At 39.0% G+C, this 24,075-nt stretch overlaps 1 protein-coding gene across 3 annotated transcripts in view; it reads left to right on the forward strand.

Annotated features, from left to right (window-relative positions):
- The first annotated feature begins 21,072 nt into the window (after window positions 1-21,072).
- Window positions 21,073-24,075, forward strand: part of MAN1A1 (mannosidase alpha class 1A member 1) — a 168,920-nt gene continuing 165,917 nt past the window's right edge. Inside the window, exons 1-2 of one of the 3 annotated variants that reach the window (XM_068551131.1) lie at window positions 21,073-21,362; window positions 21,563-22,407. In XM_068551131.1, coding sequence (XP_068407232.1) covers window positions 21,799-22,407 — 609 coding nt within the window. In that variant the 5' untranslated portion in view covers window positions 21,073-21,362; window positions 21,563-21,798. Of the gene's footprint in view, window positions 22,408-24,075 lie in introns of all 3 variants that reach the window. The other 2 variants (XM_068551130.1, XM_068551129.1) reach the window with 2 other exon arrangements.

Consider the following 24,075-nt stretch of genomic DNA (forward strand, 5'->3'; position numbering starts at 1 on the left):
CTGGAGGCAGTTTGCTATTCTCCTATTTGTTTGTATGAACTGCAACATCCCCAGGCTCCCCCAGACCCACAGAATCAGAACCCACATTTAACAAAATGACCAGAAATTAGAATGCATTTTAAAGTCTGAGAGGCACTTTTATAGCTTATAATGATCCTCAAAGTTAGAAATGCAAATTCTTAAACCCTACTCCACCCAGACTGCTGAGGTCTCAGACAAAAATGAGGAAGAGTTTTTTGGAAAATGAAAGAAAGGTGGTCCTTTTTATAAAGTGGCAGAGAACTTGGCTGAATTATGTCTTAGTGTTTCGTAGAAAGTAGAGCTTTTGAGCGATGAATTTAAATATTAGCAGAGGAGATTTCCAAGCAAAGTATTAAAAAGGTGCAGCTTGGGTCCTCCTTACTGCTTTAGTAAAATGTGAGAGGAGAAAGATGAATCAAACAAATAATTGGTAAGCATAAGGGAACCAGAACTTGAAGATTAGGAACATGCTAAGCCTATCCATCTTGCTAAAAATTAAGGGGGAGGGGGGAGGCTTGTTCTAAAGACAACATAGAAGTATGGCTGAACAACTTTTGGTAAAGAGACCATGGGTGTGACTCGTGGATTATAATCAACCATCTCAGCAGAAGCTTGGAACAGCGATGCAATTATATCAGCAGTGATACTGCCAGTTTGGACCAAAGGGGAAAGTGGAACAGAATGAAGGAAGGCTGTCAGACTTCTTGGATCCTGCAGGATGGAACCATAGAGCTATTTGGCTGTGAACATGCTTTACCCTTTAAAAAAAAGGGAAGAATGACCCCAAAGGTGATTCAGAGATCATCAGGGCCACCAACTCAGTTTCAACAGGCAGGATAGCCTCTGCCTGACATGAGGTTGTGACCCTTGCCTAGGGTCCACCTAGGCAGGGCCACCACCCCAGTGGGTCCAGAAGGCAGGACATCAAACCAAAGAAGATTATTCTCAAGATTTAAGATCTAATGGAATTTGCCTTTTTTAGGTTTTGGACTTGCTTGGGATCCATCATCCCTTCTTTCTTTCCTATTTCTCTCTTTTGGACGAAGAATGTCTATCTTATGCCTGTCCCATCATTGTATTTTGGAAACACATAACTTGTCTGGTTTCGTAGGTTCACAGCTGGAGAGGAATTTTGCCTTAGGATGAATCATACCTCTAGTCTCACTCATATCTGATTTAAATGCTATTTAGATGAGACTTCAGACTTTAGAGTTGATGCTGGAATGAGTTAAGACTTTGGCAGCTGTTGGGATGGAATAAATGTGTGCTGCATGCAATAAGGATGTTAATTTTGGGATGCCAGGGGCAGAATGCTATGGACTGAATTGGGTCGCCCCAAATTCATCTGTCAATGTCAGTGTGACTGTGTTTGAAGATAAGGTAAAGAGGTAATTAAGATTAAACAAGGTTGTAAGAGTAGAGCTCTAATCTGATAGGACTGATGGTTTTATAAGATGAGGAAGAGATCCCCCCACCTCACACACCTCGAGGCCTATGCACTCAGGAAAGGCCATGTAAGAACACAATGAAAAGTCAGCTGTCTAAAAGCCAGGAAGCAGGCCCTCACCAGAAATAACGTGTAATATGACCATATTTTACATTTAGAAAAAAATGGATTAGAGGAGGAAAAGAAAATTCAAGTAGACCAAAGAGGTTGTTATAGCCTGGGTGAGATATGATGGTGGCTTAGACTAGGGTGTTGGTATTGATGGTGGTAAAGCTGTAGAGAAGTGGATAGACTCAAGGGATATTTAGGAGGAAAAATTGATAAAATTTAGTGATGGATTAAATGTGGAGTTGGGAGACAGGGATTGTCAAGGATGTACCCCTGGCTATTGGCTTGTTCAACTGGATAAATGATGGTGCCATTCACTGAGACAGGAAATATTAGAAGAGGACCAGGATTATGGAGGAAAGAAATTCCCATTTAAATTCTGTGTCTATTAGGATACATATAACATATGCAAGTAATACAAATGAACTCTATTTAAGCGCAAGAAAGTGGAGAAGAAATGTTATCAGGAGCTCACTAAACCAAAAAATGCTGGACCACAAGCCCTGGAAACGAGGCAGGAATCAAAGCAGGTCCAGAAGTCCAAGAATCAGGGGCCATAACAAGTGTCTTTTGACAAGAATCATCTGACCAGAACACCCCGACACTGCAAGAATTATGCCATTATACTACCAAAGATGAATCCTCATCCTATCTTTATTTATGTCCTCCATATTCAAGCTTACAATCCGAGGTATCAGTGTCTAACTGGCTAGGTCATATGCCCAAGCCTGTCTTCCAAGGGCAGACAAAGAGAGGAGCTAGGATCTTCAGTATTAGTAGTGGGAGGTAAAGCACTTATCCTTTCCAAGACTATATTCACTGGGGAATGCCCCAAATAGAAATATGGTTAAATATGAGACAGAAATAAAATGAAAAATGTATGGTCCACACCTTTGGCAGACAAACATTCATTAATATCCTTCTTCCCAAAATTACACTTCCCCCACAATTGTTCTTCCTAATATAATGCGTTACTTGTACCATAAAAACACACTCCTTTTCCAAATGAAGACAGTCCCAAATCTCATGAGTTACTCTATCCAGTCACAAGTCTACAAACTCTGGGTAATGTCCCTTCCTCCTCTAGTTTCATTGTGATATGCATTCTGTAGCCTAAAAGATAAATTTTAGAGTTAACCACCATTAATAAGCCATATGTATTATACCCTAGTGTAGAGTGTAGAGAAAAGAACTCCACCAGACCTGCAGTTTGGGGCTAGAGAAATAAAAAGTGACCTTAACTGGTTATTCTTCTGTTTCAACCCCAAGGATTCCGTGACCAATTAGTCGCTGGCAAAGATCCCTACAGTCAGCCCATTTAATTCCCTGCTGCCATTACAGAAACCAGACCCACCATTCCTCCAGTGGTGAGTGCCTATCTGTTTTCTGCCACCTTAGGGACTCAATGTTCCTACTGAAATCAGGAAACCCATTTCTATTTCAGCTTCTGCCACAGCCTCCAGAGAACAACCACTATACCACTTTTGTAATATACCAGAGCTTCAATCACAATGGATGTCTCAAAATCCTAGTGAATAGCATGTCTTCAGGGCCTGCTGAAGGAACATATTTATTGGATGAGTGGACAAGACACCTATAATAAATCAAATCCAGTATTCCAAACTCCCAATTCTTTGTATTATTTTCTTTATATTATTCTAAGACATTTCTGACATCTCAGGTTCATTTGTAAGTCTAGGATAGTGTTAACCAGCCCAGCTTTTTACCCTCACATGCCATCAGGAATCTCTGGCAAGTGAACTCATATCAATAAATTCAGTTTAATCTAAAATATGTTTCTCCATCTTTGGTTATATACCTTAAATTTCTATCCTTATATATGTTTTCCAAATTACTGCTAATATAAATTGGTGAAGTCCCACAATCTTTTGTGTGTGTGTGTGCCTCACACTGTTTGTTTGTTTTAAATTAATTTTTATTGGAGTATAGTTGATTTACAACGTTGTGTTAGTTTCTGCTGTACAGCAAAGTAGATCAGTTATACATATACATATATCCACTCTTTTTTAGATTCTTTCCCCATATAGGTCATTACAGAGTATTGAATAGAGTTCCCTGTGCTATACAGTAGGTCCTTATTAGTTATCTATTTTATATATATTAGTGTGTATATGTCAATACCAATCTCCCAAATTATCCCTCCCCCTCCCTTCCCCCTTGGTAACCATAAGTTTGTTTTCTACATCTGTGACTCTATTTCTGTTTTGTAAATAAGTTCATTTGTACCATTTTTTTAGATTACACATATAAACGATATCATATGACCCACAATCTTTTGATGTCTAAGCCTTCTCCTCCCAGATTTCACTTTTATAACTGGTTCCCTGGGGCTTTCTGGGTTTTAACTCTGGATACAAGTCTGCAAATAATTCTAGTTCCAACTAGCAGTACAACTGCCTCATTTAAGGGCCTAGTAGTCACACATTGATTCCATGAATCTTCTGTATCCTTCTAATAAATCCCTCCACTCTCCTTTATTGTTGGCTGAAGGAAACCAGTATTGCTTTCTGTTATTTGCAATCAAAAGCATCTAAACTAATAAAAGAATTTTGAACCAGGAAGTAGGGTGTTACAGAAAATGATGAAAGCCTTTTTAATATTATAGGAAGATAATCCAGAAGTTCATGGTATACAATGACCAAAAAGTAATAAATTATCATCTTTGGTCACCTGCAGCAAGTACCCAATAGGGGTAAAGATCTGGGGGACAATGTTGCCACCACCAGTGAAGGATTCAACAAATTCAGTGACCATGGGTGGAAGTTAGTGCTTTTGACAGCATTAGAAGTCGTAAAGAAAGAGATGACTAAATTCAAATACTTAAAGTTTTGGCTCACAGTATGAATTAAAACCTAGGAAATTCCAGTGACTATTCTGGAAGTGACTATTCTAGTTCTGACTAACAAAACCTCTCATCTCTGGCAAAACCTAAGCCAAAATCAGACTTTCACCACTTCCAGCATGAATTCTTTTGGGTTTGCTACATTTCAATGTTAATCTATCCCACTCCAGTGTCAATCTATCTAGGTTTCACATGAAAATAAGAGTTGATTGTTCACAAGTGGTACCAAAAGAACTTGGATTACAACATAGAAAAGGACCTCCCCCAAATGCACCTTTGTCCTCAGAAGTAATCCCTACTTTTCTGACTGATCAGGCTTGGAAAATAGATAAGAACTGAGGTCACTCCAGAGGTCCTAGAACCACAAAGGACCGTAAACAGGAGGAACTATCTGGCCAGACATCAAAACCACTGCAGCAGAATACCATTATTGCCATCTAAGCTAGGGTCTATAAGCCTATTGTTTGAGCAGGGCTCACAGACTTGTGAGTTCATGGTTCTCACCAAACTAGTGTTTGTTTATGTATGTATTTATTATTATTATTATTATTATTATATATATTTTTGCCACACCACATGGCATGCAGGATCTTAGTTCCCAGACGAGGGATCAAACCCGTGCCCCCTGCAGTGGAAGCACAGAGTCTTAACGACTGGACCTCCAGGGAAGTCCCCAAACTAGCGTCTATTTAGACAAACTTTGCTGTGGATTCCCTATATAAAAACCAGACGAAGTTTTCCTTTCATCTTGTTCTAAGTGCTGAGAGTGTGGCTCTTTGACCAGTGAGAATATTCTCTCTGGTCTCCACCATTCGGAAGGTCGTGTACCAGTGTGCATCTGGGAGCCGGTTGAATAGACTGGGATTCTGAGACACAAGGTCACAAGCAGCCTTCTCTTTGTCTGGTTATGCTAGCTCTCAGGGGAGTTTGTCATAAGGGGTCCCAGTCCATAAGGGGCATTTGCCATCTCAACATTTGTTGCTTTGTTAGTACTGGAAAAGTCTCATCCCACTAGGACCCGCCTGGTATCAAAGATTAGCCGATGTGTAACTGGAGGTGTTTCCCATTCCCATGAGAGACCGGAGTCACTGTTTTCACTACATGATTCCTACTGCTTCTGACAACAAAGGTCTTTGCTTTCTTAGGCTAACTCTGAGAGTAAACTTTCTGGATGTTGTAAGGGCTGCATTTTTTGCAGCCTCTTTGGGGGCACCTCTTGCATTCTCGGTTAAACTATAAAGAGGCTTATTAGTTTGAGTTGCTATTGAGATTAACATAAGATCCTATTGTCAATGGCCAAATGATGGATCCTTTGATTATATTTGAAAGAGAAAAAGAAATTTTTTAGGGAGCTCTCATCCTAAACAATTGTCTTGATGATACCTGTAGAAAAACCAAGTTGAAAAATGAATACAGAGGAATATAACACTAGCCTGAGGGACTCCCTTAACAAGATGAAATAATAGAAATTAAAATTAAAACAAAATTAAAGTCCACATCCAATGTAAATCCCCCATTTCCTCAACTAATTCCCTTAACTCCCCAAATCCTCCACCTTCCTCAGAAAATTTCTTAAGCATCCAACTACTTATTTTAACTTTCCTTCTCCTGCAAGATTTACAGAGACCATTCTAGTCTCAAGGCCCAGTGTATATAAGTTACTCAGGTAAATGCTGGAAGCCAGTAAGTGAATTTAGCAGAAGCACCCAAGACAGACAATAAAACTTGCTTTGCTGTCTCTTAAAAAACTCCTCCTACTTTCCAGGGCTCTATAATCAGGCTCTGCCAGCTTCAGGCCTTCCCAAGCAATGTCCTTCACAGATATGACCTAGATGCCCACCCCACCCCTGCAAAGAGTTCATGTTGCCTAGACAACAACAAGTCTTTTGAATTATAAAGCCCTTTTACCTCCACTTTCAGAAGATCCTACCAAATTTAAAGAGGAATTAAAAAGATTAATAGCCATTTACAACCCCACGCACAGGGACCTTGTTTGGCTACTAAGGGGTATTCTTCCCACCCATGATTATACTGTAGCTATCAGACAAGCCAGATGGCCCCCTGGAAAAAACCCTCCTCACAGAGGAAACAGATGGCCAAAAATTCTCCCAGACCCTCCTGCAAATGATCAGGAAACGGCTTAACTGCAAGCTGATATTCAAGGACAAATAGAAACATTGGTAGAGGTTTTCTGCACTAAGGTGAATTGGTTTAAGGTTAAACTGTGCACTCAAAAAGAAGAAGAGCATCCAAATGCCTTTGTTGAATGCTCTGTACAAACTTTTCAAAGACATACTGCGCTAAACCCTAAAGCTCCAGAACATAGAAATCCTCTAATTTCCACCTTGGTAGGAAATTTTCTCCCTGATATAAGATGACAAATTCAAAATAGTGTGGCTGGGTGGGCTAATCAACCTCTAAGTATTGTAATAAAAGCAGCTACCCAATTCTTTGAAGGTAGATTGCAAGAGTACAACAGAAAAAAAGGGAGTTAAAGTCAATAATTCTTGATTTGACACTTGAATCTTTAGAGAAACAAAGGCATAACTCTGAGAGCAACTCAAACTCCACTCATACCCCTTCCTACTTGCCTTCAGACATTTGCAGATGTAAAAAATTGGGACATTGAAAGTACAATTGTCCCGCACAGAAGAAAAAAAAAGAAAAAATGTAAATAGTAATTGCCCTAGACTTCTGATATAGACAGACTCCAAAACTCCTAGGAAAAAACTTACATTCTTTCCCTATCCCATGAAGTTATAAATCTTACCAAGTCTTTGAAATAGTAACACCTCAGGAAATAAGTAAAACACAGGCTCCACTCGCCAGAGACTGAAAACAGAGGGGAGGCCTTTGAAAATACAGACTGCTGTAGAAGCTCCCTTGCCCAAAATTGAGTCCACAGCCTCCATTAAATTACTTGTCGAGGGCAAATATAAATCTTAAAAGCCTTCTTCCATAAATGTTAATAAAAAGCTTTAGCCATAGCTGATTCACTTCATTGTACAGCAGAAACTAACACAAAATTGTAAAGCAATTTTACTCCAATAAAAAAAAAAGAGGTATAATTTGAATTCAACGGTTATTTATAAACTAGCAAGTTTTATATTGTTACACTTGATTCATGGCTAAAATTTTAGAATAAAATTTTTAGATCTCTGTGTCTGTATGTTTATGCAGGTCTATGTATGTACATTATAGGTATGGTGTTTTTCTACCTCCAGATGATATTGCCAATTAATTTGTAAAACAGCTCTATTTAACTGGCTTAAAATTAAGTGTTTATGGACGAAGTATTTCTAAAACTCAGAGATATAGAAACTAACACAAATGTGTGTGTGTGTGTGTGTGTGTGTGTGTGTGTGTGTTTTAAGTTTCTGTGATCTGGGACAAACTTTAGTAAATAGAAGCTAATTTAAGTTTGTTGGTTTAATTAAAATAGACATGTCTTCAGAGTTATCAACATTAAATATAATGCAGACATACAATTTTTATTCTACCCGAGTTTACTAGTCAAATAAGTTCATGTTATTTTTTACAAAATTTATCAGGAAGGAAAATAGCTTAGGATGATGGCTGACTTTGTCCAATGTCTCAAGAAGTTTTTAAATGTAGTCTAAACATCATTGTTGGGAACAAATGATTTAGATATATGTAAGTGAGATAAAAGTTTATAGGTGAACTTTTCAGCATTAATTATGTTTCCTAAAAATTTGTGGTAACTTGAAGCTTTACTAAGTTAAATGATGGATATTTATTAAATATCTAGATCATTTCCAGATAAGATAAAATACTGAAACATTCATTACTGAATGTTTAACCACTTTTGGCTTCTTATTAAAGAGAAACTAAGATATTTGGATTTGTCAGTAATCATGTTTTGTGCCACATTTTAAAAATATGTACCGTGAGAAAGTATATGCTTCTAGGAATTATGAAATGTATTCATAAATTTGCCAGTTTTAAGAATGCTGATATAACAGTTCGCAATTTCTTACTTCTCAATTTTCACTAGATATTAAGGGTTTTAAGGGTTAAGAATTCTAATGTAATTAAAGCTATTAAAAAATAGTAAGAGAAACAACTCTGTATGCAAAGCAACTTAGTTGTGTTTTTTTGGCTAAGAACAGGTATGAGGTAAGGAGATGCTTTTTTTTTTTTTTTAATTTTTGGCTGCCCCTGATGGCATGTGGGATCTTAGTTCCCTGACCAGAGATCGAACCCATGCCCCCTGCATTGGAAGGCAGAGTCTTAACCATTGGACCACTGGAGATGCATTTTTTTGTTAAGGGAAAAATAAAGTAATTTTGTCCTAAGGTAAATCTGGTTATTTCAGAATAGGAGAGAGGAGAATAAAAGACAAACTATGGACATAGAAAGTTAGGAAGAGAGAGAGAGAAAAAGAGACAGAAAAGAATCTTGTGTGGTCAAGTTGGCTAAAGATTAAATTGTTATTACAAGAGTTTTTAAAATAAGCTTTAATACCAGTAATGTACTTATGCAAAACTAAAAGTTAATTTTTATATGCTAAAAGGATGTAGTTTTATTGAACTATTGGCTTACTCTTGATAAGATATTGTGAAAATTTTCTTAAACCTTTTTAAGTAGTCTTTCTAGAAAGCAAAGATTTCGCGTTTTATCAAAGTAATCCACTGTGCATCGTTATCTTTTATATCAAGTCTTTGATTACTTAGGTAAACCAAGTTTTCTTGATATTAAAAGACCTAAGTTTGCTCAGGACTATGTAACCTTCTGTATTTGCCTTTGAAATCTTTTATTTTCATTTGGTTAAATGGATAATTATGTGTAGTTTCATAGTGATTTGTCATCCTTTTTAGTCAAATGTCCAAAACTTTTGGTATATTTTTTAACATCTTTATTGGAGTATAATTGCTTTACAATGGGGTGTTAGTTTCTGCTTTATAACAAAGTGCATCAGCTATACATATACATATATCCCTATATCACTTCCCTCTTGGGTCTCCCTCCCACCCTCCCTATCCCACCCCTCTAGGTGGTCACAAAGCACTGAGCTGATCTCCCTGTGCTATGTGGCTGCTTCCCGCTAGCTAGCTATTTTACATTTGGTAGCATGTATAAGTCCATGCAACTCTCTCACTTTGTCCCAGCTTACCCTTCCCCCTCCCCGTGTCCTCAAGTCCATTCTCTACATCTGTGTCTTTATTCCTGTCCTGCTCCTAGGTTCTTCAGAACCGTTTTGTTTTTTTTTTTAGATTCCATATATATGCATTAGCATACGGTATTTGTTTTTCTCTTTCTGACTTACTTCACTCTGTATGACAGACTCTAGGTCCAACCACCTCACTACAAATAACTCAATTTTGTTTCTTTTTATGGCAGAGTAATATTCCATTGTATATATGTGTCACATCTTCTTTATCCATTCATCTGTCAATGGACACTTAGGTTGCTTCCATGTCCTGGCTATTGTAAATAGAGCTGCAATGAACACTGTGGTACATGACTCTTTTTGAATTATGGTTTTCTCAGGGTATATGCCCAGTAGTGGAATTGCTGGGTCATATGGTACCAAACTTTTGATATTTTTGACAAACTTCCCAAAATCAAATTCTAAATGAAGTTTTGTGGGTTTTTTGGGGTTTTTTTTAACCTGGAAGTACCTTGGGATTTTCCAGAGGGATACTGGAACATCTCAAAAGATTTGTTCTCTCTCCTTATGAAAGAGAAATTTAATTTGATTAGTCTTATTTGATATGTTAAATTACATGGGAAACATTGTCAAATAAGAAGATAATACTAAGCCTTCTTTATGTTTTATATGTATAGGTATACGTCATAAGTGCTCCAGAAATTGTACAAAATACTTCAAAATCCAGTATGGGGCTTCCCTGGTGGTGCAGTGGTTGAGAATCTGCCTGCCAATGCAGGGGACACGGGTTCGAGCCCTGGTCTGGGAAGATCCCACATGCCGCAGAGCAGGTAGGCCCGTGAGCCACAATTACTGAGCCTGCGCGTCTGGAGCCTGTGCTCTGCAACAAGAGAGGCCACGATAGTGAGAGGCCCACGCACCGCGATGAAGAGTGGCCCCCACTTGCCACAACTAGAGAAAGCCCTTTCACAGAAATGAAGACCCAACACAGCCATAAATAAATAAATAAAAATTTTAAAAAAAAGAAAAAAAAAACTCATTATAAAAAAAAAAAAAATCCAATATGTCCCAGCATGATGTTATCACTTATAACTCTAATTACTATCTTAAAATATATGTCACAGAAATAACTAAAATTTCCTTGTCAAGAACCTTGTGATGAGCTCTCATCAGATCTTTAATCATGGGCATTTTAAAGTCTTCTGCATTTATTATTTTACTCTGATGCTTTTGCAAAAGTGTTTCATCTTCAGAGATATTCATGGAAAGGACTCTGACAAGTACTGATAACTTTCTAATGGAGAAACTAACAGCTTCATAAAGCTGCTAACAAAAGATCAAGATCAACAAGAAATAATTACATGGGACTGAATGAACTGATAAGGATGATTATAATTTTCATGATTTTTTTGTTTGAAAAGTTGTTGGTTCTTTTATGTTTTATTTTTTCCAATTTAAGAAAATATTTTTCTGTTTTCTCTCAAGCTACCCCTAACTTAAAGCAGTTTGGTAAAGCATACCCTGTGAACAAAGATAAAGCAATTACTTTTTCTCCCTATGTGATCCCTCTAGAATTTGAAAACTCTCAGTGAGCATTCTTATTTTCATGGCAATACAGTTATTTGCATAAGTTCAATAAGAATCTGTTCTCCTTGTAACAGGACAAAATTGAAAACATTAGTTATATTACCGAGGCTTTGACCGGAATGTCATACTTAAGAGAGGTGTGCATAGACTCGAATTTGACCAGACAGCTTTAAGAAACTAAGACTGAGTTTATGGAGTCAATAAACCCACTTGGAAAAACAACCTGGTATCTTGCCTACAGGGTTCCTAGCAGCCTTACCAGGTGAGTAAGGAAGGTCACTTCCCAGCAGTTGCAGGAACCTCAGGATTTGGGGGGACTCAAGAAGAGAGAAATGTACCCAAATCTATAGGTATTGCAGGCAAAGTCTAATGGCAAGTTCTTGCCTTGCTTTCCTAGCCTCAAGAGGTTTTTTAGAGTTCAGTCTGAGTCTTTTTATGAAAAGTTCCAGCAAAGCAGATTTGAAAGAGCCTATATGGTCATTCACCATTCTTGCTGCACATATGTAAGCAAGCAGGTCAAGTTTATTAAACTAGACTTAATTTGCAAATAAATTAGCCTTATTGTGGTTATCTTTGATAGAAATGGGGGTGATTATATGGAGAAAAAATATGTTTCAGTAATATATCTTTGTGGATATCAAATTTCAGTGCTATTAATTGTCATTGTGGTTTGTTTCCTACCTGCAAACGGGACTGAATCCTGAACTCTAGTTTTCTCCAATATCTGGCTACAACTCTCCAAACTAATATTTCCAATTTTTCTCCCACCCTTCTGACTTGAAATCATTGAGAACTAAAACTGCATTTTTTCCTGATGTCATGCAAGCTAAAATAGGACAACTCGATATAAACTTCAGAGACATCACCACAACAGCTCATATATGGACAATCTTTGCACCTGCTACTGTGTGGACCACTCAGATCATCAAATATATTCAATCCACAAACCAGGAAAATTTATCAAATTACCACTGCTTGCCCTCATCTATCTGAAGATGCTTCAAGCTTGATATTTAGAAATTCTTCCTTACTGGCTGTCTGCAGAACTCAGAAACTAGATGTATGGTCTACTCCAATCACTAATTATTGTTTTTCTTTTGTTTCCATAGAAATGCCTCTTATCAAATACCTGAGAGCTAGCACAATATAGGCCTAATTTTGGGATCCCATTTGCATCACCAGTTCCTGAAATGAGTTTATCTGAACCAACCTATTGTCAGGAATAGGAGACTGGTTCAATGAGATGGAACAATCTACCAACTCAACTTCTGGAGAGTGAAACTTCTTAGGAAAGTTTCAAAGGCAGGACTGAGGGTGAGCAAAATAGGCTACCTCAGAATATGCCTCTTTGGCACGTTGATTATTTTTAATTTACTGTTTTTTAAATTTACTTAATTTGTAAATTAAGTAAAATTAAATTATTTTTAATTTACTGTTACTTAAGAAACAGCCAGTGCAAGAATAATACTGACCCTCTTTGTCCCCCTGAATGCAGAAAATAAGTCTCCCATATGAAGGTATCCTCCCTATACCAGCATGTAGAAGGCATTCTTACCACCAGAGATAGGAAATTCAAGGCGGAGAAGGCTGTATAAACAAACTTTATTACTTCTTTATTAATTTGCAACCCAAGCCCAAACCCCTTTGTTTTGTCAAATCTTCACGAATAATAGTTTCTTTATCTAGAAGGTGTAAAAGCTGCCTGAATTGGTTACTTCTTTGAGTCTCATATTTTTATGAACTCCCATAAATATGAAATTAAATTTGTTTTTCTCCTGTTAATCTTTCTCATGTCAATTTAGTTATTCAACCAGCCAAAGAACCTAGAAGGGAAAAGTTTTCCTCTTCTACATAGGATATGTACAAAGGCATTATTGTGGTAAAAATTTTAAGCTTTTTTTCTTTTTGTTGCCCATATCTTCTAAATTTTCTATAATATGTACATATTATGTTTGTGATAAGCTTATAAAACTATAAAAACGCAAAAGGTAAAAAACAAGAGGAGAAAACATAAGGTTAATGTGTATATATGAATACTATATGAAAGCAGAAAAATATAAAATTTCTCAGGATGTCTGGTTTTTATTGTTTATTGAAGGTATGCAAAATATTGTTTTCTATTTTGGTAGAATTAACTGAACATAGAAGAGTCAGATATAGATTCTACTATAAATTTTATAATATAGTCTATTAAATACTTCTGATTTCTTTAAAAAATAGAATAGTAGTCAATTGTTCAAAATATTTCAACTTTTTGAAATATTAAGTTAATTATCTTGGAGATAGATAGAAGATAGAAAAAAGAAGAAAAGATGAAAGAAAGAAAGAAAGAAAGAAATGATATAATAGATATAAAATTTTATCCCTTTAGTCTTATCAAAGATCATTGTGTTGGAATTCTGATGCTAGATTCTCCAAGTGCTTAATAATAATTATTATTGTTATTATTATTAATTAATATTAATATATAATGTTATTGTGTTAATAATATTATTATTAATAGTTATTATAATACCTTATAGTTGTAGAGCATCCTCTGATATATATATATACGGTATCTAATTTGATCATCACAACAACCCTTTCAATTAGGAGTCCCCATTATTTTACAGAAAAAAAATGGAAGCTGAGTGTTTGAAAATCCACAGAAATCAGAGCTAGTTTTAAAAACAGGTCTTCTGATTCCTAATCCAACTCTCTTGCCCCTGCATCATTTTGCTTAGTATAAGGTGCTTACTCTAAGCAGTTAACTTCTCCTGGAAACATTTTGGTCACTACAGTTCTGTGAGGTACAGTTAATTTAATAGTCATTTTCCACACACACAAAAATTATGAATGATATTACTTGTCCATGTTTTACTTAATAGGAAAGAGTGTAGAGTGTAGAAGTGATACATAATTTTAAAACATTCCTTTGGTTTGACTACTCAATAAAAATATATATTTCTCAAGCTGAGAATTTGTAGCATTTTCCTCTGTGTTCTTGAAAATCTTTTTTGACTTTATACTCTCTACTTACTAATTTCAGACTTAAATATTTAATAATACCATTTTGTATGATGTCAACTTCATCTTGTTATTTTTACCATTTTTTGCTTAAGGTATTCCATTGTTCTTAAGAAAGATTCTTATAAATGAGTTCTGAAAGGAAAACATTCTTTTTGTAATAGCTTTACTCAAATATAGTTCACATACCATAAAAAAACCCACCCATTTAGTGTGTACAATTGTAGTACATTCACAGAGTCATGCGACTATCATTACAATCAATATCATAACATTTTTATTGTACCCCGAAAAGAAACCTTGTATCCTTCAGCAGCGACCCTTCTTTCCCCTAGGACCCCAGACCAAGGCAATCACTAATATACTTTCTGTCCCTATGTATTTACCCATTCTAGACATTTCTATATGTAGTCTTTTGTGACTGGCATCTTTAACTTAGCATAAAGTTTTTAAGCTTTATCCATGTCATAATATGTGTCAGCACTTCATTCCTTTTTATTACTGAATCACATTCCATTGTATGGATATTCCACGTTTTATCAGTTGATGGACATTTATGTTGTTTCCACCTTTGGCTACTGTGAATAATGCTGCTATGTATTATGAATATTGGTATTATGAAAAGTCATATACAGATTTTTATGTACACAGATATTTTGATTTCTCTTGCGTATATACCTAGTACTGGAATTGCTGGCTTATGTTGTAACTCTATATTTACCCTTTTAAAAAACTGCCGAAATGTATTCCAAAGCAGCTGCACTATTTTACATTCCCACCAGCAGTGTATGTGATTTAAAACATTTTTTTTTTTAAGGAGAGGGAAATAATGAAACTATACATACAATAAAATGTACTTAATGGCACATTATGTATAGCTTATTAATTAATTGAAAAGTATCACAAATTTACATTTCCTAACTTTCTTCTTATAGTAATTTATTCTACCCTATAAACAGCTGTGGAATAAAAGAAAATAGCTCTACAGTTACTTAAGTAATCTAAATTCTTACTTTTAGAAACACTGAAATTAATTTCTTGATAGAGATATATATGGACTTTAATATTAATAATTTTTTAAATGAATGGCACTTTTAGGCACTTGATATTTTCATATCTTGCTGGGTACTGTTCAAGATATGGTATATCATAATAGTCGAATGCATTATACCCATTTAATATTTGGGAGAAACTGGAGAACCTAATGATCTCAGCAGATGCTCAAAAGCTGTTTATAATCTAAGAGCCAGAGTAAGTATCTCAAACTCAACACATTTTAAGCCTAGTTATTTGTAGAAACCCTATATGAGACCCAGCTAGTTCCAGACCATTAAGTCTAATAGATATATGGGTCACTGGTTTGGAATTCTTCCCTTCTGTTTTCCTATGTTAATTTCAGTATGTCCCTCCCATTCCCACAGTCCAGACCAGTATTAATTATACCAAACAATTAGACTACCAGTCACACATTCAGTATATATAATTTGTTCAGGTACTATCTGCAACACAGATCTGCTTTTACCTTAGCCCCTAAATGAAACTATATATTGCAGGGGAATGCTTCAAGTAAACTTGAAAATACGTTCTGTGGACAAAGAACCACAAGTGAATTCCTATTCATTTACAGAGACCCAGGGCTAAGAAAAAGTTGTGCCCTGAAGGACAGTATGAAAGACCAAACCTGTAGTGCAAACAGCACATTTATTCTGCAATAAAGTTGGGAAGCCAAGTGCTATCGTGTCATAGTTGTAGAGAGTTTCTCCAAAATAGGAACAAGCACATGTGGTTTCATTTCACTTTACTTCATGAAAAAATTTTCAATTGGGCAGAATAATGTATCATAATTTTTCTCTTTTTCTGTGTTCGTTTGGTTTTTCTGGAAAAGCATGTGATCTTTATGGGACAGAGAACGGAGAGAAAAAATACTTTTTTTTTTTTAAAAGAAAAGGCTATTTTTAAAAAATGAATCTAATGAATTTAAAATTAAGAAAAATTTTGTCTCTTTCTCTGGTCATAGGGAAAAAACTTTTTCCTTTAGTTTTACTCAGTTGAGATAGTATATTCTCTTCAAGTCATAAAATTCAAACATTTTATATACAAGGGCTCAGAAAGGTCATTGTTGGCATTCTCTGCCCAGCCTTTCTGCCCTGAATCCTTCTTTTCCTGATTCTTCAAGCACTGAGCAGTAAGTAGTATCATTCTCCTCACATGGAGACTTTGCCATCACTCACATTTTCTCAAGGCTTTAGGAAATATAAAGTTGATTGTTTGGTAAACTTTTTGGTCCTATTTATATAAAGAGTGGGGAAACATTGTAGGACGCTCTCCCTACCAAACCTGGGGCTCTTTCCCTCACTTTTTCTCTAGTGGATATTATTTAAATAGAAAACAGAAGTTTAAAAGTGACAACCATGTGAAGAACCACGTAATCCAAAATTTCTTTCCTGCCACCCTTTTCTGGTTCTTGCTTATAAGAATCCTATAGACACTGTTCTTTCACCACTAGTGAAACTAGTGACATTACTTCCCTTTTTAGGGGAGGAGAGAAATTGAATTTCTTGAATGCTGTTGTGCCAGACACATTAGTTATATCATTTAATCTAAGAGCCGAAGCAATGTTATAGATGAAGAATGAGAGATACAGAAGATAGGTGACTTATCACCCATGGTCACACAGCCAAGGACATGCATGTCCTCTATACTAAATTACTCTCTCATTCAAACCCTTGCCCAATTACCTCAGGAAAACCTCTCCAGGAACCTATTTACCTCTTTCAGTTCCTTTGTTAATCAAATCAAAACAAAACAGAAACAAAACACCCTAAGGGTAGCACTAGTGATACACTTGAAACCAAAAGAAATGTATACATGGTGAAGGAAAACTATACCTAAGAACTTCCATAAACCTTACTGACCTTGCAAGTTTGTTTAGAATCTTCCTGAAACAATCATTATATCTCTTCTTCCAAATAAATCTGTTTGTCCTCAGGCTCCACCAATCATGATAAATAAAACACCTACTAATTTAATGCTACTTTGATTACTAGCATTACAACACTATTTTTTCCAACATTTTATTCTTCCCTAGGGTCTTATATATCTTTGCAGAGCAGACTAGCAACCAAAGCACCGTTTACAACTTTGTTTCTATGGAGAGAAATGCTCTAAAATTTCTGAAGAGCTAATGCACGAATACTTTGTGGATCACAATGTTTTTGGAGACTGCTAATATTTACGAAGTGAACGTTCAGAACAAAAACAGATCTTTCAACAGGCACATGCAGGTACAGAGAGGGCTCCTTGATTCAGTCTTACTCCCTGCCCACTGCCCCCAAGCACACACAAAGGTGATTGGAATTCTATAAAAATTATCTGCTACTCAAGCTGTTCCAAAGTAAACTGAGGAGGGGAAAAGAAAGAAGCAGAGATATAACTGTAACCCCTCAAATGACAAAGAATATTATTGATAGCTTATTTTACAACTTTGGTTAATTCTCATCTTAATACATTTCATGTAAAATTCAGCATTGCCCACTGAAGTATTGAAATTTCAAGATTAATGTTCACAATGAACAATTTTTTGCATATTATATTTTGTTTATTTAAAAATAAAAGTAGAAACCTACGCTGATCTGGAATTTAAAGACAATTAGAAAATCAGCTATAGGAAGATTTTTATCAGAAATCTAACTTGTTGGAGCATTTCAGTATTAATTATTACATATATATGTTAATTCTTTCATTAGATTACCTTTTATTTTTAAAGAACAAAGATTATCAAAAGGATTCTTCCATAAACCTAGTACTTTCTAGAAACTTCCTACTAAGAAATGTTTTTTGCAATTTAATTTTTGAGAACTTATAACTTTATAAAAACATTTATTCACCACAGTTTTCATAAAAATATTGTCACTTTTCCTTCTGTAATCCTGTTTATAATTATCATTATATTTAATTTTAGGCACGTCTATGTAAAAGTTAAATCTACCGTTTGTTAAATGTTATTCTAAAAACAGAGAAATTCAAGCAGTCAAATAAATTGGGGATTTCCTTGTACTTTGGTGGAGGGTGGGGAGATATCTCCAACCAAAACCAGGTTTTAAAAAAATTACTTGATTCTAAAGATTGTATCTTGAAACAAAAAATTTACAAATTGTCAAAGAAAGATACAGAGATATAAGCTTTGAAAAAGGAAAAAGTAAGAATTAAGTTGCAAGCAAACTTGCAAGAAGTACAAGGGAGTCGCTTCAGGACTGGCTGGCCACATAAGAAAACACAGCAAGTATTTAAACAGAAAAGCTGCACAGAATTGCTAAGGTTGCTAAGTTTACATTGACTATTCATAATGAGAAAACAGCAGCTTTTCACAATCACGGTAATCCCAAAGATCATGCTATGTCTTCAGGTAAGCAAGGTAGAGAGTCTAGATTTACAGGACATACTCAAGGTTTTATTATTTGGGGACCAGAACCAGTCCCCTTTATTTTTGCTTTATATGAGGATACAAACCGTTGTGTTTCCAACTGTAGAATATGTGCTTATGGAATGGAAATCAGGGCAAAGCCTCAGATTTTGCTTCTACAAAATGCACATTTACTTATTGAACATTCTGTACTCCTTCCTTACCATGAATACACATGGTTAGTTTTAACGGTTTTACGTGGTTAAAACCGTTAGTTGGTTTAATTTAGCTGGTATGTCTCTTCAAATACCTTCTCTGTGAATTTTTTTTAACTTGTTTTAGCCCAAATATGAGCATTCCCACATGTTTTTCATCCTACCTAACACAGACTGGCACCCTTTAATATGTATCCCATAATCAACCACCCATGCTAGCTTCTTGTTTAACAAATCATTAAAGGCAGGCTTCACTCATAATAAATCTGTTTTATAAGAAAAACAGATAATAAGAAAGCAATCTTAAAATAAGCTACATAAAGGTAAACAGAAATAAACAGAACCGTCCCTTTAAAAGATTTTAACACAATATAGATGAGTCAAATTTGAAGTTTTTAGAAAAAAAAAAATCATCTTTAAGTCCATATGCTAAATTTTGAATGTTTCCACTACAGGATATAGGTTAAATGCTCAAACTGGTTTGATATCAAAATTAAAGAGTGCCAGAATAGCATTAGGTTTATAACCTCCTTTCATCACCACTCTAACATGCATTTATAAGTAGATTTTATTGCTTTTCTGGAATACTTAGTAATATTAATTTCAACATTTCTAAATATTTTGTGGTTACAAGAAATAATTCCATTCTTAAAACACAGTAGTTGAAATAATCATTCCAAAAGAGATGATCATAAAGCGATTGACCTTAATTCCCAGTGATTCAAACTCTTCAGCCTATCTACAAGTTGCAGTTTGAAACAAAAATTACCCTTCCATCATCAAAAACAAAAATCATTGTTTTCTTTTTCAGTCCTTCTAAACTTTGTTACCCTGCTTGGATATGCTGCACTCTTCTGGGCGTAGAATTTCATAGAAGTTATAAGAAAAAAAGACCAAGCCATACAGTTGGCTTTATCAAACAATTTCCCATTAACAGAAATTTTGGGTGTATGACTCATTTTACACAAAACAAATAATGATGGTTAAAATGAATACTTAAATGAAAACTGTAATAAGGATTTTAAATTTTATTTTATATTTTCTCACACAGTCTAACACCTGAAAACAACTACATTATGGGCACCTTCCTGAAAGGTGTCAGCTGTTTCCTTTTTTTTAAAAAAGACAACAAGCAGAAACAGAGCTCAAATCACGTTTCCAGAGAAAGGTGAGGGATATAGGATAAGACTGCTACAAACTAGCTTTCAGAAGTGGGAAATGGGAAGTCAGTCAACTCTTTCCTCTCCGATAACCCTTTATTTGCAGAGCAACAGGGGAATTACTAACACATTTTGTAAAATAATGCTGTCTTGAAGACAATCTCTGGTGGACCAAGTCCTTCTCCGATAAGGGGAATTACGAACACATTTTGTAAAATAATGCTGTCTTGAAGACAATCTCTGGTGGACCAAGTCCTTACTTCCCTGGAAGTGGTCAAATCCAAGACTTAATTTCAACAGTGTTGAAATTTATTACTTGAAGCTATGGCAGCACAATACTGTCTTCTTTAAATGGAAAGTATGACCAACTTGCATGAGGTAAATTAATTTTGAAAGGGGGAGTGGGTGGGGGAGCTACACAACTTTTTTTTTCTTTTAAAGGGGGTTGAGGATGAACACGAAGACTCCTAAGCAACCACAAAACCATTAAGTCTCCGGATGTAAAGGGATGTTCGACCGGACAGCCCAAAAGCTGAGCTCAAAAGCTCCCCAAATCACAGCTCCTCGCCGAGGGACTTTTGGGTTAACGGCTACCGAGCACTGGGGCAATCCCTGCCTTGGGTAAAAGGAGGATAACTGGAGAAAAGAACGCGCGTCATAACAATCTGGCAATTCTCTGCAAGACCCTGTCCTTCTTGGCCCTCCTCCGGGCGTGCCCCGCACGGCCTGGCGCAGGTCCGAGGGGGCAGCGGGGAGGTCCCGCATCAGCCCAGGCGCCTCCCCCAGCAACTCGAGACCAACCGTCCCTGGGACCCGGGCCCGAGGCCGGAGCGGGATAAGCTCCCCAACCCCGGGCCCCGCCCGCCGCCTCCCGCCCTTGGCCTCCGCAGCGGGCTGGCCGCCCTCCCCGCCGCCACTCCCACCCGCCTCGCGCCTCCGGTCCCCGCTACCTCCCAGCCCCCGGCCGGGCCCCTGCGAGGCTGCGCTTCCCGTAAACTCCCCTCCCGGCGCTGCCCCCTCCCCGCTTCGGCCCCGCCCCCGCGGGACCCTGAGCCGCGCGTGATTGGCCCGGCCGCACCATCACTCTCGGGCCGCGTCACCGCCCTCGTTTCCGACCGCCCCGAGACCGGCAGTGGTGTTAGTGCTCGCTGAGCGGCGGCGGAGGGCTTCGTGCTGCCCCGCTCGCTCCTGCTTGCCCGCAGGTCGGCGCGCTAGCCCAGCTGAGCGGCGACCAGCGCTGCAGGGCGGCCGGACTGCACGCGCACCCGCCAACTGGGAAGCGGAGACACAGCTAGTCCGAGCTTCGGGATGAGGAGCGGGCGAAGTTGACGAGCCCCCCCACCCACGCTGCGCCTCTGCGGCGCGAGGTGCGCTGCCCTCTCCAGGAGGTGCCCGCGCGTGGCTCTGCTCCAGGTGTGCACGGTACAGCCTGCCCCCGAGACCTGCAAACTTCACCCCAAGTCCAAAGTGTGGGCTCCGAGGGCGGTGCCGGGAGCCGGACTCCGGACTCCGTGCAGGGGGAGCTGTCCTGGCGGCTCTCGCGGCCGTCGGAGGGCGGAGACCGGTGGAAACTTTATCACCATCATCGTAGTTACTACGTTTTACTGTTTTTCTCCCCGCAGGGGCTGCAGCGAGCGCACTGTCGCGCCTGTTTGCCAAAGGAGCCGCCCCGGGGAGAAAACTCGGAGGGGAGTTGTCTCCCCAAGGGATACCTGCAGCCCAGGCGGGGGGTTTGGGCGGCCTGGATGCGCAGAACCCAGCCCCGCAGCCGCTGACGCCGGGCGGCGGCGAAGTTTGGCTGCTGAGCGGCGCGGCGCAAGGCCACTGGACAGCGGGCAGCCAGGCGGCAGCGGGAGCGATGCCGGCTGGGGGCCTGTTGCCGCTCTTCAGTAGTCCCGCGGGCAGCGGCCTGGGCGGCGGCCTGGGTGGGGGACTCGGCGGCGGCAGGAAGGGGTCCGGCCCCGCCGCCTTCCGCCTGACGGAGAAGTTCGTGCTGCTGTTGGTGTTCAGCGCCTTCATCACGCTCTGCTTCGGGGCGATCTTCTTCCTGCCCGACTCTTCCAAGCTGCTCAGCGGGGTCCTGTTCCACTCCAGCCCCGCCCTGCAGCCGCCCGCCGACCGCAAGCCCGGGCCCGGGGCGCGCGCCGAGGACGCGGCAGATGGGCGAGCCCGGCGCGGCGAGGAGGGCGCGCCCGGGGACCCCGCGACCGCCCTGGAGGACAACTTGGCCAGGATCCGTGAAAACCACGAGCGGGCTCTGAGGGAAGCCAAGGAGACCCTGCAGAAGCTGCCCGAGGAGATCCAAAGAGACATCCTGATGGAGAAGGAGAAGGTGGCCCAGGACCAGCTGAGTAGCAGGGTGGGGTTCAAGATGCTGCCCCCAGTGGACTTAGCACCCCTCGTTGGGGCGATTGACCGGGAGCCGGCCGACGCCGCCATCCGCGAGAAAAGGGAGAAGATCAAAGAGGTGAGTGCACCCGGCTAGAAATCCATGCGGGCCCGCGGTGTTTTTCTGGGAGAAACGACAAACCTTTGAAAGTCTTTAAGACTTTAACATTACAGTGTACGGGGACATGACGGTAACATTACAGTGTGGGGAGGCATCGTTTTCCACTTAGACCAGGTGCAGTGTCAAAGGCTCTTTCGTTTCCATTTCAGTGTCAAAGTAGATGGGGCCAATTATGATCTGAGGTTGAATCCCGTTGTTCTTAACTTGATTGCTCCGGTGAGCATAAGCCACACGAGGTAGGTATTAAATACATGGGCAGGTGCTGTGCAAACCTCCTCTTTCACTGCCTGATACATGGTTAATCGTCCCTGAGAACAGTGACAGTGAAGGTTCCAAACAGCCTTCTAATGAGGCTTGGACGTGGCTTTGAAATGAAGCTTGCATGTAAACGCAAAGCATCAATCACGCACAATAGAAATGTTCTAACAGCAAGCCAGCACACCCCGCGTTGGGTCATGTGGCCCCATTCTGCCAGGTGGCATCCTGTGTGTACTTACAGACTATAAAGGTGAAACTCTAGAACTTCCTATCATAGGGGGCACACTGTTGTTTACTTTTCAAAAAATGAAAAATGTAGAAAGCCAGCCTACCGCCTCTTGCATTTCGGGTGTAGTCAGAAAAAGAGTATTCCATGTGATGCAACAGGTTTTCCTCCACAGCAGCACAATGATGGCAAACTTAATCTAGGACAAACATGGACTTTGATAAGTCTTTCATAATTTCTTACCTGTAATTTTCAGTTAGAACTTGTAACATGTGGTTAGTTCATGCCTAGCTTAAAGCTGAAGAGGACCTTACAAATCATTTAGGACTGTCATTTTAAAGATGAAAGTTGAAGGGCCCAGAGCCCCAGAACCAGTTAGTGATTGAGTCAGGACTTGAAGCCCGGACTTCCTCTTGTCACCAGGCTCTCTGTGGACATGCCTCCTTTTACAGCTACTCTCCCCTGTGAAACTATGCCAGCCTGGTTTTTTACACAATCCAAGAGCTGCAGGAACCATATTAAAAGCATTTCATCTCAAATCTTGATTCCAATTTCTAAAATACATTATGAATGGAAGTAATATATTTGCCATTTTTTAAGGTTCACCGAGTCTCTGTGAAAATAAATTTTGTGTTTTGACATTGGGCAGGTAATCAGGAAAGGAAGCTTCCTGATCCCCCCAGTTTTCAGAGTAAAAAGAATTTTGAGGTTGTGAAGAGGTACTTAGCTTAAGTGGCTCCAGAATGGAGGCAGCTTGGTTGTTGTAGGATTTCTGATTTTAGTATAAAGACCAGATGAATTTGGATAAGCTGTAATTGGGCAAGTTAAAGTGGATTTGGGTGCCTTTCAGTTTACCCTAGGCAGAATGCCTTGATTCATCCCTCCTGTGCAAGTAGCTGCCTTCCACAGCCCATCAGCCTTTCTGCTTTGAGACCCTTCCTGAGGCATAGAACCCTCCTAGACTTCGGTGGGGGTGGGGGGGTTGGATTTTACTCCCTGTGACAACTTCTGTCTAGCAGTTTCCCTTCTCCATGGAATCCTGTCAGTGCTGCAAAACCAGGAAGGTGGAAAAAAGGCTCTGCTTTCACCAACCATCTCCCTCTCCTCTTCATCTCTCAGGCTCCTTGAAAATAGCCAACCAA

This window comes from Eschrichtius robustus, chromosome 9 (assembly GCF_028021215.1).
Source record: "Eschrichtius robustus isolate mEscRob2 chromosome 9, mEscRob2.pri, whole genome shotgun sequence".
Classification (NCBI taxonomy): Eukaryota; Metazoa; Chordata; class Mammalia; order Artiodactyla; family Eschrichtiidae; genus Eschrichtius; species Eschrichtius robustus.